This window comes from Taudactylus pleione, unplaced genomic scaffold (genome assembly GCF_031769625.1).
Source record: "Taudactylus pleione unplaced genomic scaffold, aTauple2 ptg000431l, whole genome shotgun sequence".
Lineage (NCBI taxonomy): Eukaryota > Metazoa > Chordata > Amphibia > Anura > Myobatrachidae > Taudactylus > Taudactylus pleione.
The window spans coordinates 3776089-3790849 of record NW_028284833.1 but is presented as its reverse complement, the minus strand read 5'-3'; the positions used below and the strand labels follow the sequence as shown (position 1 = coordinate 3790849).

Genomic DNA, 14761 nt, shown 5'->3' with positions numbered 1-14761 from the left:
CCATAAGGAGTGGTGTCCCAACGCAGCCAGAGGATGCCTTACCTGAGGATGGCCCCCCCGAGGTTGGTCGGAGGTCAGTATGTGGGGGGGCCATACGCGATGATGTGGTGGCCAGATTTTTTAGGTAATTATTGACAAAACAACAGTGTTTATACCTAATGTGGTAGGGTTTGTTTGAGAACATCTAATTATTTATTTTTATTTTCTCCATCTTCTGTTTTTTCACATAATCTTTGGCACTCCAACGATGACTACTTCCTGCTACCCTTAAAAAACCTGTATGTGAAAATTTTGGGGATATATTATGGAACCCATATTGCAACGCCATATTTGTGGAATCATGTTGGCATGGTCCTTCGTCAACCAGTTCTTGATTTGTTGTTTTTTTATTTGGTTTTGTTGGTATGTGTTGTATTTGTGATTATCACTGTGTGTTTTGTTTGTGAGTGACCACTTTGATTTTTCAGTTATGTTGTGAATAAATGTTTTGAGAGTGAAATGTTGTACCTTTTCTGGAACGTTACAAGCAAGTGTAACCAGGTTCACACACGTTACATTTGACTAAGGGGTAATCCAGTACTGACGCCAGTTGAGCTAAAATGTAATATGTTTTCAGGGTCCAAACCAACACCCAAAGGAAGCCTGTACAATCATTTGGCTTCGTAAGATTGGCCTAAGCAGCTTGCACCCCAACTAGGAACCTGTAAAATGTAGTAATATCTAATTGTGACTACACCAAAAAAGGGAAATGAGATTGTTACTGTTAGGTGTTTCTTGTGGCTGTTTTACATAAAAATACAACACACAATCTTAGTGTCAAAAAATGGAAATCCTTGCAGGAACAGTCTACTTATGTCAGGGTAAACAATCTGTGATTTAGAAAAAACGAATGAGCCAGAACGTTACTTAGAAAATAACACTTTATTTATAAAATTGGCAAAAAAAAAAAAAACTAATCCCTAAGGAGGACCGACATATGGTCAAGGACCACCAGCACACCGATTATATTGTTGCGCATCCGGGCCACACAGGCGGATAATTCTGCCCGACGCTTCTGTTCCTCTGTGGGTGAGAAAAGTGTGGGGATTAATACAACAATACTGAAACCACATTAAAAAACAAGCCAAAACCAAAACCCAACAAAAAACAAAACAAAAAAAAAACCATAATTACACCATTAAAACACATCAAACTAAAATGGTGTAGGCCAAAAATATAAGGCCAATGTACAAATTCCGACAGGTGTGATATGTGTATGTTGAAATCAGCAGTAACAGGTAAAGGCAATTGCCAAAATCCCCAAAAGTGTAGCCAAAACCCCCCAAAAAAGGAACCACACATGATTACATACAAACAGTTTGTGTCGATAAAAAAACGCAAAGAAAAACATACCGGAAGATACAACGCCAGCTCCGGAAGGCCCTCCATCGTCCTCCTCGGAGGTGCCTCCATTCCCCAAAGATCGGGGCGGGGTAATTACCGACTCCGGGGAGGGGGTAATTCTAAGAGGGGTGGTTGGAGGAGAGGGGGAATTGGGACGGAGGGGAAGGAGCCCCGAAATTTCTGCCTGAGGGTCTTTGAAGGCTGGGAAAGAGTGGGGAATAGGGGAATTAGTGGTAGTGGAGTGTTGGCTGGGGGTTGGGGAGAGTGGCCGTGAGCGCCGTCTGGCCGGACGATGACGGCGTAGTCTCCGCTGGGCCCCTAAAAGATGTGAAACAAATTGTGGTTAGTTTCAACACAAATCCGCGAAAAACACCATTTTCGAATCCCCCCCCCAAAAAAACGAACCATGCAGATATGAGTACAATGAATAAATATGAAATACAGGGAAAACATGGCCATGCAGATATGAGTACAATGAATAAATATGAAATACAGGGAAAACATGGCCATGCAGATATGAGTACAATGAATAAATATGAAATACAGGGAAAACATGGCCATGCAGATATGAGTACAATGAATAAATATGAAATACAGGGAAAACATGGCCATGCAGATATGAGTACAATGAATAAATATACAGGGAAAACATGGCCATGCAGATATGAGTACAATGAATAAATATGAAATACAGGGAAAACATGGCCATGCAGATATGAGTACAATGAATAAATATGAAATACAGGGAAAATATGGCCATGCAGATATGAGTACAATAAATAAATATGAAATACAGGGAAAACATGGCCATGCAGATATGAGTACAATGAATAAATATGAAATACAGGGAAAACATGGCCATGCAGATATGAGTACAATGAATAAATATGAAATACAGGGAAAACATTGCCATGCAGATATGAGTACAATGAATAAATATGAAATACAGGGAAAACATGGCCATGCAGATAAGAGTACAATGAATAAATATGAAATACGGGGAAAACATGGCCATGCAGATATGAGTACAATGAATAAATATGAAATACGGGGAAAACATGGCCATGCAGATATGAGTACAATGAATAAATATGAAATACAGGGAAAACATGGCCATGCAGATATGAGTACAATGAATAAATATGAAATACAGGGAAAACATGACCATGCAGATATGAGTACAATGAATAAATATGAAATACAGGGAAAACATGGCCATGCAGATATGAGTACAATGAATAAATATGAAATACAGGGAAAACATGGCCATGCAGATATGAGTACAATGAATAAATATGAAATACAGGGAAAACATGCACACGCAGTTAGGGCCACAAAGACAAACATGAAAACCACAATCCATAAAACTTACTTTCGGCGATCTGCATGCGAAAGCATGCCAGCAAGCGGGGCGTCCGCCGTTGCAGGTCCGACCACCTGCGCTCCAGCTGCCCGATGTGGCGGCGTGAGCCGAAGCAGCGCAGGCGGGCCCTTACCTCCGCATATGCGGAACGCTTTTCGCGGTTGGTGATGGGTGGAGGCTGGCTGGTGATCCGCCTATCCATGACCTCCGTTAGCACCAGCAGCTCGCGCCTGGTGAATGCGGAGGCTCTCATGATGGCATGGTGTTTTTATTAAAAATAATTTTTAATAAAGTGCCCCAAATTTTTTTGATTGGCTAATGTATTTGGGTAATTAACAGGACCAATTCTATTGGTTAGTGTATGAGTCATGTGTTCGACAGGGCCAGAAATCTCTTGAGACTTATGATAGGCTTGATGCAGTGACATGCGTAAGCAAATTTAAATAAAGAAATGAACTCCAGGAAATATGCGGGTAGAAAAACAAATAGAACAATTATTTAATTGGGGCTAACATGTATTTTGACAATTAAAAGCGAATGTTTAAGCCGTACGTATTCTGCTGGTAAACACAAACACGGACATGAATAAAGTTTATTGCATTGTGTTAAAAAAAAAACAAAAAAAAAAAAAAAACAATTTAGCGAATTGATATATTGATTGGCATGATACGATTGAGGGAGGTAGGCAGAATAAACGAGCAGTTAATCGAAATCTGACAGTCCAACTTCCGGGTAGTACTAGTGCGTGCGTTCCCTTCAAGCCACTTCGGGGATGTACGCTCGCTATTTGGCACGCTCGTTAGTTAGAGGAGGGGTCGCTTGAGTTTGGGGAGGATGTTTGTCTGCGTGCGAAAATACGAGCGAGTGCTTGAATTTAAATATTTTTTTTACGTACGCCGAACGTACGAACGGTCACTTGCGTCCGGGTCTGAATGAGGGCCTATGGCGGTTATGGGGAATTTACCGTAGTTTTATCTTTGATACATTTTGTCCATAATCTGTAATTAATTCCTACTTACATTGTTCCAGGAACTATGTTTTTCAGAGAAGATTTGTAAGATTTGATGGCAAGAATCTGATGTATTTCAGCAGTGACAAGGTAAGTACTTTAGCAGATGTCTTTTCACAGGCATGCCAGCTTTTTATGTTACAGTATATTGTGCCAGTTCCAACCTTGACCTGGTAATAAGAGCCAGACCAGGCTGTTTGCAAGCTGGGATAGGGATGGCCATCAACCATCAATAATTCATAATCATCGCTGGTTTATGGCCGATGTCGAATGTTTTTCCCATCGATGGGAGAGAACCAGATGGTTTACCTCCATCGATGATAAAGCATAACCGAATAGTGTTTTTCTTTTGTTTGTTTTTTAAAGTGTCGGGGCACATAGCATAGCCCTGCCCCCCCACACCCGCGAAGCCACGCCCCCGGTTCTAATTGGCCCACGGGACTGTCAGTCATAGTACAGGGAAGGCCATCGGTTGGTGAAACCATCGATGGTCATCCATTGCATAATGGGTAACCATCGATGGCCACTTGTTATTTTGCCCTCGATGGTAACCATACCGATGGCCTAAGCTGGGAAAGTAGACAAGGTTCAACACTGTAGCTGTTTTTGGGATTATCACTGCTATAGATAGAGACAAAGGAAGTGACCCACAGCCTGATTGGACAGATGCAGAGGCCATCCAATCAGATGCTGCCTTCACTGTGCACTTCCCAGTCAGAGTACATATGAATTAATCAAAGATTAACTTGTGTTCTGCCCAGCATTGTATCGCCTAGGGGAGATGTATCAAACCAATCAGAGACATATAGTGGGGCAGTTGCCCATAGTAACCACTATGCTGATTGTATGTGCACATTAACAGGACACATCATATATATATATATATATATATATATATATATAAAAAATATCATACAAACTCGGCACTCACATGCTTTTCAAACTGCAACTCCTTTGAACATAGGGAATGTTGGTTCCAAAATATTGTACACTGATTCTCAGATAAATGAACTTGATCTGCCATCTTGGGCTCAAGCTTGCATACATTCTAAACATGAAACTGGGTCCTGCCTTAAAGAGACAGGACCACACCCAGTATTAGTTATCCTTCATTTTTCTTCTTGCTCTATTATGTCTTCATCTAATCATACTCCTATAATTTCTTCTCTGTTGCTTCAAAGGAACTGGACAATGACGTGAGGTAATTTTACAGGGTGATCACTGGTGTTAAAAAATAAACTTTGGTTTTCACATCTCTTCCTTGCTTTACCCCCTCCCTTTCCTTTTCTTACGTTTTGAAAAATAATAAAAGTAAATATAAAAAAAATAATAAATTAACTAGGTTGGAAATTGTCAATGAATACTGTAATTCCAATTACACACATGTAAGCCATCAATAATCAGGCCAGTCGTGATAGAAGAGAATAAAGTTTTTAAGACTCCAACTGTTGAGACTTTTATTAAAACCTCTAAAAAATAAATTAGCTGCCCATACACTGGACAATCACATTTATAGATATTTATATTTATAGTAAGGATACAGAATATGTTAGATAAGGTCATGTGTTTGTGGAAACAGTGGTGGTGTTAGCAGTGGTCATACGGGGAGAGTGCGCTAAATAGAATGACAGATGTGTCCTCATACACCTAACCTCAATTCGCCACGCAGCGAGACTTGCCTGGTGCGAGAGAGCCGCAAGGTCCCGGCTACTCTGCTAACATCGGGTGTCTTTTTCTGCTGAAAATCCGTCTAAGGGCCGGATACAATTAGAAACGAAAAGCCGCGATCAGCGAAAAGCGTTTGCCGATGCAATGTTTTTGCCACATTCCCACGTATCACCCTATTCAATTCCTGGACGTTTTAGTATATGCGAAAAGTCTATAGGCAAAAACAGGCGTTAAAGTTTCTCCACCCAGAGGCAGGAGAAGAAGTGTGCAAAATCTCTATTTTGGGCTAAAAATGTAGGGACTTGGGGCTTGATTCAGAGGCACTCACTAGTGTGAACAGGCCGTTTCGCGACCATCAGGCTTGCGTCGAGACCCTGCGGGCGGGTCTCGACTCCCGCAAGCCCGAGTGGACTCCCTGCTCTAATAGAGCAGGAAATCCACTACTGACATCACGAGTGATGTCAGTAGGGCCGCCCACAAACGGCAGGCGTTCCTAAGGGAACTCCTGCGTTTGTGCAGCCACCCCCCCTCCCCGCCTACAAAACGGGGCGAGCTGTCAATCACCATCTATAGTTGCCCCGTCTTGTAGTGAGCGACGGAGCTGCCGTCGCTCGCTGGGGCTCGCGCATGTGCACGCCGGAGCGGCTCATGCGCAGTGGGGGAGCGCTCGCAAGCGGGTCTGAATCAGGCCCTTGGTGCAGAACCCTTTGGACACCCCCCCTAATGAATAATTAGGCCCAAAAAATGTAAAAAGATATAACGGCATGTCATTTTTGGGGTGAAAACGTAAGAAGTGTTTGAAAATGGGCAAAAGTATTGGGTGTGGATGGGACAGGTGTTTTTAGGACTGCAGGAGGCTGCAGCAAGAGTTTTTTTTTTAAGTTTTTTAAAAGGCACTTCAGAGACACAAAAAACATACTAGCACCCATTTATATGTACCCCCAATTTAACCATAGTAATTATTTTTCACAAAAGAAATTGCTTTAGATAATTTTTCCACACTTATGCAAATATGCATATAACAGCCCTTTCACTCAATTTAAGAACCATAAATACTTTTATTAGGGCTATTAAAACACGTCTATATTGATTTTCAGGGTCAGTTAGGCTTTTCATAGGGTACAGACTGATTTCCCCAAAATAAGGTCCTTTTCGCTTGTTTCGCCATTTGCTGCATTCGCACATTGCGTTTTCGCCTGTTTTGGAATTGAGTTGGGCGAAAAGCGGGTATGCGCATAGTGAAAGTATGTTATAACTTTGCGTACAAACAGGCGAATGAGGCGAAAAGATTGCAGCGGCGAATTCATTTCACCGGCTGCGACTCTTCGCCTCTAATTGAATTCATCCCTAAGGGCCTGATTCAGACCCACTCGTGAGCGGCTGTCCGCTCGCAAGTGGGTCGATGGTCTGCACTGCGCATGCGCACGACGGAGGGAGCTCCGTCGTGCGCATGCGCGAGACGCGACGAGCGAAGGACTTTCCTTCGCTCGTAGTGTCTGATCAAAGGGGGCGTGCTGTCGATGTTGATTGACAGCACGCCCCCTTTGGTGGGCGTGCCGGGGGCGTGCCTGCGAGACGGAGGCGTTCCCAAGGGAACGCCTACCGTCAGAAGCCGGCCCCACTGACATCACTAGTGATGTCAGTGGGAGTGATTTTGGCTCTGATAGAGCCAAAATCACTCCTGGCCTTGCGGTTGAGAAACTCAACCGCAGGCTTCTGCTCGCAGTGGCGATGGTCACGATGGTCAAGACCATCGCGACCATCATCCTGCACGCTCGTATATGCTGTGGGTGGTGACCCACAGCTATACGAGCGTCCAGGAGGACACTCCATATTAATGGAGGTGGGCCCTGATTCAGAGCGAGCGCTCTGGTCAGAGCGTCCGGCTCTGAATCAGGGCCTAAGTCGTAATGCGATGCGGACTGTGCTGAGTAATGTGATATGTGACACTTGTATATCTGTGTGCACCTCTGTGTATATGAAACACAACGGAACTTGGAATGAAAAAAGCTGCGGCCGCTACATTGTAGCTCTACATATACAGAGTCAGACTCAGGTCGGTATTCAATTAGTTTTGCACCCGTGGAACATTTTTGCATGCCGCACTTTTCGCAGACATCGCGTGATTTCCCCACCTTTGCACCCCAAAATAGCGATTTTACCCTTTTTTTCTCCACCTATTCAGAGGCGAATCTTTATCGCGTATTACATTGCATTGACTTTCCGCGTAAGTGAAACGTATTTGCAATTGAATACGGAGATAAGTTTCCGACTGGTGAAAGGTCGCAATCCGCGATCCTTTTTTGCGAATTTCGACTTTTCGCGGCTAATTGAATACGGCCCTCAGTCGAAAACACAGATATACAACTGTCACATATCAAATAAATCAGCAAAGTCTGATGTGTGTCTTAGTTGCGACTTAGATGCATTTTCAGCAAAAAAGACGCAAAAAAAGCCCAGTCTGATGGGAACTGGCACAACAAGAGGGGCTTTTCAGCGTGACTACAGCAAAGATGTGAAGCACCAAGTTGTGAAAGTGTACAATCCACCTGACAGCCTAAACAAAAGCTAGGGCCATATTAGATCGGTGTAAGCATTAAGCAGGAGTAATCTGAGTATTGCTTTCAGATTTCAATTTGTGGCACAGTAATGTTTTTCCTTAAGCTGGGTACACACTGAGAGATATATTGGCCAGTGTGTACCAGCGATATGTCGGTGAACGACGTTGTTCACAGATATATCACATTGGCTGTGCTGCAGATATATCTGTCCATCGGCAAGTGTGTACGGGCGATCAGCCGACCGCCCGTACACATACACAGCGGCAGCCGTGGGGAGGGGGGCAGACCCACCCCCGTCCCCTGACCAGCGGGACCTGCGGCTGCCTGGAAAATTATGGTCATTCAGTGTATATGAACGACCATCATCTACAGACATATCTGCTAGGTGTGTATGTACCCACCTTTAGTAATTACAGTACTAAACCGCTGGAGAGCGGCAGATTGCCTATATCTTCTGTTGGTGAAGTTAGAGGGGGGGGGAAATTCCCTTTATATTCAGTTTGCTGATTTTTTTTTCTCTCAATTTATCCATAATGAGTACTCTATGTTCTGTTGGAGCACGATCAGCAAAGTAATAGTTTTAGATGGGCCTTTTGCCAAAGAACTTTGCAGATCTGCAGTTTCTAATGCACCATATCATTATGGATTACAGACAATGACTGTTTTCTGCATTGCACCACTGAACTCTCTTCTCCAGTCCCTGTTCCATATAGTTACAGCATTAGAGTATAATACTAGCTGGACTGCAATTCCTCCTTGTCATCCTTTCTTACTTTTCCACCAGCATTAAAAGGTTAATTTACGAGCCACAAAATGTGTCTTTATACACTGGAGTCTGCCTCCTTCAGCGTTAGCACAATGCAAGGGGAATGTCCATATTTTTACTGTCTGTGGGAATCATCAGGGAACACCAAAACTACTCCCATTGGCTGGTTCAAGCTTTAGCAGTTTAATAGCTATTCCCACCTAGGCCTACTAATTCTTTGGGGCACATTCAATTATCCGCGAAAAGTCGGAATGGTTTCGCCTGCCGTACTTTTCGCCGACTTCGCGTGTTGTGGAAGCGATAACTTTTTGTGCGCGGCCCCGCTATTCGCCCTATTCAAATTCCTGAAAACGGAAACCGGCGAAACTCAAACAGGCAAAAAGTGCTGTCAGATTTATTGAAATCAGTCTGATACCCCTCAAAAGATGCACTAACATTGGGGATCAACGTAGATGCCCCCGAAATAGCCCTACTGAAGCTCTTTGGGGTACTTAAATGCTCTCAATTGTTGCTAATTAGCGTCTTTGCACAGGTGGTGAAGAATAGCATTTAGCAGGTTTTTTAGAGAAAATAACTGGTCCCAGCAAATTTGGGGTACATCAAAATGGCGGATAGTATAAAAAACCTTAAAAACACACCTTCAGCAAGCACCTGCAATCCAAAAAGAAACCTCCCCCATACTTGCCGATCCCCCAAAAGCTTATTTTGCTACTTTTTAAGTTTGTACCCCAACTTTTATAATTTTTTGCCCCCTTATTCAAAGTCTTTTTTACATTTTTCTTTTTTTAGGAATTTTAACCTTTGGGGGCCTGTCCCAAGGGTGCAGGGTGGTTTCCCCACCTTTGCACCCCAAAACCGCAATTCTGCACTTTTTTTCTGCCTAGTTTCACAGGCAAATCTTTACCGCCTATACCAATGCATTGACTTTCCGCGTAGGCGAAAAGTCGTTGGAATTGAATACGGGGATAAGTTTTCGCCTGGCGAAATGACATCATCAGCGAAACTTTTTTGCCGAAAACAAAATCGCGGCTAATTGAATATGCACCTTAAAGGCAAATGCCCGATAACAAGCAGAGCCATGACATCGCAAAGCAGCATTTGCAGGGTTGGATTGCACCTTCGCACCTCCATAAATGACCCTTAGGGGGGAGATTTATGAAATCTTGGAAAGAGATAAAAGTAGAGAAGTTGCTCATAGCAACCAGGGACGTGCAGACAGGGTAGACAGGGAAGGCAGAGCATCCACTGTCATACTCCCCTCCCCAGCCATTGACCTCACCGCACTTCACTGATAGCAACCAATCAGCTTCTAACTGTCATGTTACAGGCCATGCTAGACAAATGACAGTTAGAAGCTGATCGGTTACTATGAGCAACTTCTCCCCTTTAACTCTCTCCGAAATTTGATAAATCCCCCCCCTTTTCCCTCTAATATTATATAAAAATATGAAAGTCAAAATCCTATTTTTAGAGAATTTACGGCACATATGTTAAGAAAGATATAATTCTGAACTAAGGCTCTGATTCAGAGCCGGATGCTCTGACAGAGCGCTCGCTCTGAATCATGGCGTCTTTTTTTTTTTTAATGGAGCGGCCTCCTGGCCGCTCAGCTAATGCAAGCAGCCAGGATGATGGTCGCGATGGTCAAGACCATCGCGACCATCGGGCTTGCGACGAGACCCTTGTGGTAGGGTCTTGTGGCCGCAAGCCCCAGAGAGCTTTCGGCTCAAACAGCCGAAAGCTCTCCCACTGACATCACTTGTGATGTCAGTGGGGCCACCCCCAAATGGTAGGCGTTCTCATGGGAACGCCTCCGTCTGGGCAGCCACCCCCCCGGCCCGCCCACCAAAGGGGGCGTGCTGTCACTCAACATCGACAGCACGCCCCCTTTGGTACGAGACCCGGAGCGGCGGATTGCCCGTCGCTATCCGGGTCTCGCGCATGCGCACGACGGAGCCAGCTCTGTCGTGCGCATTCGCTCTGGGCCATCATCGACCCGTTTGCGAGAGCTCAGCGCTTGCGACCGGGTCTGAATCAGGCCCTAAGTCTGAAGGTGGAAGGCCCAAGTAAAACTTTGTAGAAAACCTTAAACTGATACAGTATTAGGGTACAATGACAAATATATCATGACATTCTTTTATTGTTGTCGGTGTCCAAAATTGAGGTTTACAGTTATCAGTTTGCATTTTCAATAACATACCCATTCACTTAATATAATCCTGTTAATTAAAATTTTATTATGGCTTTAAATTCAGATGTTTACTTGCTGTATTAGTTACAGTAGACTGTCATTTATGATTGATATAAAGGGGTTGTTCTCTAGATACTTCATTCGTTGTTATTGCTAGGGGACCAAGCAATGACGTATACACAATGATATACACAAAAGTGATCAAACTAATAGCAAATTGCAAACAAAATATAAACCTGCTCTTTTCTTCTTCACCGTAGGACATCTATTCCAAAGGTGTGATTCCCCTGACCTCCATTGAGATGGCTCGTTCCACCAAGGAGAACAAGTTTGAAGTAGTCACAAAACACAGGATTTTCGTCTTCCGAGCTGAGAGTGAAGGTGCGTTTAGGTCACTCAACTGCTCCCAGATTATTTTTTTGGAACTGACAACTGACTGTAAGTGGGAGGGTGGTTGCGCTGCACCGTGGTGGGGGGACCGCTGCACACGTCCCCTCCCCAGCTATTTAAACACCCATGTGCCCCCCCCCCCTATTTTTATTATTTATTGGGGACTGTTGGGAGGTATGCACCGGTGTTTTCCAATGTTTGCCTGCTATTAACCATCATTAAGGTAACAATAAAAAATAGAAAAGCCTATTGTAAAAATACAAGTTGTCATCATTTCTACACCACATTTTAAGTAGGTCAAATATAAAATAAATTTGTTTTAAAAATTAAACAATATTAAAGTTTCTACAAGAGAGAATGCAGGCAACTGTCTTCAACAATTTTATATATGTCGTCCTAACTGAGTTACATCCTGATGCGTGACCCTTGCTAGCTGCACAATAGGACTTCCTGTTCCACAGAGCAGGATGTCTGGATTTTATAGGAAAACATGCTTTGCCACACATTTAGCAGATCAGGAAGTGGAATGGTATCCGGATTAAAGATCAATAGTTTCTAGAGAGACACTCAATAGGTCGACACCAGATGGTCAACAGGCAATAGGTTGAAATGGACAAATGGTCGACACAAAAATGGGTGACACATGTTTTTTCAAAACTTTTAAGGTTAGGGTTATGGTGAGAGTTAGGGTTGGGCACTTGCCGGAGGGTTAGGCTGCGGAAGGGGATGGTTAGGGTTAGGCACATGGGGGATGGTTAGGGTTAGGTTTAGGCACTTGGGGAAGGGTTAGGGTCAGGCACCAGGGGGATGTTTAGGGTAAGGCACCATTATTGACCATTTTTGTGTCGACCATTTGTACCTGTCGACCTTTTGTCCATGTCGACCTATTGTCTGTCTACCATCTGTTGTTGATCTATTGAGTGTCTATCTAGTAGACACTGTCGTTCTTCTATACCGCAACCAAATGGAACAACTAGGATACTATTTCTGCCTTTTTAATGACGGTTTAATGTGTTTGGGGTACGCATCAACTTTTTGTTGGGTATAAAGTTTGTTTGCCAATGTGTTCAAAATAATTTTCAGGGACAGTTTTGCTACTGAACAGGGGCATCCAGGCCATACTTACGTAGTTTCATGGAATGTCCAGGAGACTCACAGATTTTGGATTGATCTCCCGGCCCCCTGGGGATAGTAGGCTCGGATCTGAAATGCGCCCCCTTCCAGAGTGAAGTGGGCGGTCTAAGGGACTGACGATGCAGTTCGCAAATTGAATTTACTGCTGCAACAAAGACCCGGTTCTATCCCTTATTCATAATAAATAGGGAAGGTAAAGTTATTATTTATCTACCCATGTTTTAATGAACTTTGGCTGCAGCAAAATGCCTCTAGTATATGTTTTGGCTCTAGTGTGTTTCTTTGTGACTTTAGGTATAAAGAAAATGCAGTAAGTTACCAGAGCTCTTCTGCAGCCAAAAACACTGGATGGCCAATTCACTCTAACCTGAGCTGCCCTTGCCAGTTGCCAATTTCTATAACTTGTTACCCCTGAAAAATTGGGATAATGTATTTATAGAGGGAGTTACACGCCTGCTACTGGATCATGAAAAGCATTCCGGGGGGCTTTGAAAATTCTGACAGGCCATTAAACACTGCTGCATGGCTTAAAATATATGCTGCCGCAATAGGGATTTCATATATTAACCTGCCGTTTTTTCACCCTTGTGCACGTATTTTATTCCCACAGCGCAAAGGAGCGAATGGTGCTCAACAATACAGAATAGAGTGAAAGAACAGCGTATGTTTAACCCACGCGCACGCTCAAGCTGCATCTTCTCTAGTCAGAGGTCGGGCTACCTAGAGCTAAAAGGGTTCAAGTCGAAAATCTTTGCAGTCCTCACCGCAGACGAATTGTGGGTTCATAAAAATGAGCAGGTAAGAAATGGTTTCATTGCTCTTCTGGCAGTACAAGAGGCCGGGAGTGTGCCTAGCAATACTACGCCTGATGCCTAGTTGGTCAGAATTGGACACATGTTCGCCCATAGTGCGAGCACAAAAAAAAAATGTTAATATATTCCCATATGCAGAGTTGTACACATCTTGCCGCGCTCTAGCCACCGTGTTTGCACGCTTGGTTTGCACCTACCCTGTACCTGGTGAAATACATATACTTTGCACTTACTCCCCATTCTGCGTAGCCCGCAGTTCCGACGACACACACTCACTGCTCTTACACCTCGTTACAGCCCCAGTATGCCACTTCAGTCATCAGTGGAGATGGAATCAAAATGCGTGTGACCATGCACTGCCCGTTCTTGTATGCATTCATAGAGGCAGAATGCCAGGCCCTGCGTGTAAATCTCAACATACTGCATTGTACTTGGGGACAATCCAACATCCATGGTACAAGCTAGAGTTGACTACACACTGCTATGTTGCCACATGAATTGGCAGCTTGTACGTGGCTGTCCAGATGGCACAGATCTAGCTGGTGTTGGGGCTGAGCGGCCCGATCATGTCCCACATCACTGAGATCTGGTTATACGGTCGGAAGGTGGATGTATAAATGAGCATTCACCATTCAACCGTATTTATCGGTAACCTGATAATGATCTGATTCCTGTCCACTCTTACTAAAGATGAGCGGACCAGTTTTCCTGAAAACCCAACACACCTGAACTTTAGGGTCTGAGTTGAATCGGGTCCCAGCTTGGATCACTTTGGGGGTTCTGAGTAGCACTGAGTCCCGGTTCGGGCCTGCTGTCAGATTGGAACTCGGATTAAAACCAAATCTCGGGTTTTAGATTGCATGTAAACAGATCCAAATGACATGATTTTAGCTGCTTTTATCAATTTTAAAGAAAACCAAAACTGAATCTGTACAAAAACACTTGAGGGTGGTTATGCTAAAAACAAAACACGGGGTCTGCGCAAATCTCTAATTCTTACAGGGTGTTTCTCAGTCATTGCTATCATGTTGATGCCACACGTGCTGCAATGTCATACAGCATTATGTATAGTGCATTTTACATCTAGCTACAGAGAAGCAAATATATGAATTGTAGTAAATATAATGTAATAAATTCAATATCACTGATTGCAACTGTTCCTTGTAGTATTTCAAAATGGGCATCGGAATGTTTGTGATTGAAATTCACGGTTCAACCATTCGAGATGCACGCAACAAGACGTTTGAGTTGATTACGCCACATAAAACCTTCAGGTAATACAAAAAGAAATGGGCCTTGTATATATCTGGATTGAATGAAGATTGACAGAGTTATTTACTAACAAAGTGAAAGGGTTAAATGTATCAACTTGGGGTTTGATAATAACGACAATTTTTTACAACAATTTAAAACGGCAATTTTATTAAGGACAAAACCGTATAAGAAAATTGCTGATTTTTTATTGTGCTTCTAACACATTAGTA

The 14761-nt window shown here is 43.4% G+C and overlaps 1 protein-coding gene across 3 annotated transcripts in view; it reads left to right on the top strand.

Annotated features, from left to right (window-relative positions):
- Positions 1-14761, top strand: part of ARAP3 (ArfGAP with RhoGAP domain, ankyrin repeat and PH domain 3) — a 194453-nt gene that overhangs the window by 98850 nt on the left and 80842 nt on the right. For all 3 annotated transcript variants that reach the window (XM_088447431.1, XM_088447432.1, XM_088447430.1), the window contains 4 exons: positions 3776-3845; positions 11202-11322; positions 13076-13263; positions 14445-14551. In XM_088447431.1, the coding sequence (XP_088303557.1) occupies positions 3776-3845; positions 11202-11322; positions 13076-13263; positions 14445-14551 (486 nt within the window). The remainder of the gene's footprint in view (positions 1-3775; positions 3846-11201; positions 11323-13075; positions 13264-14444; positions 14552-14761) is intronic.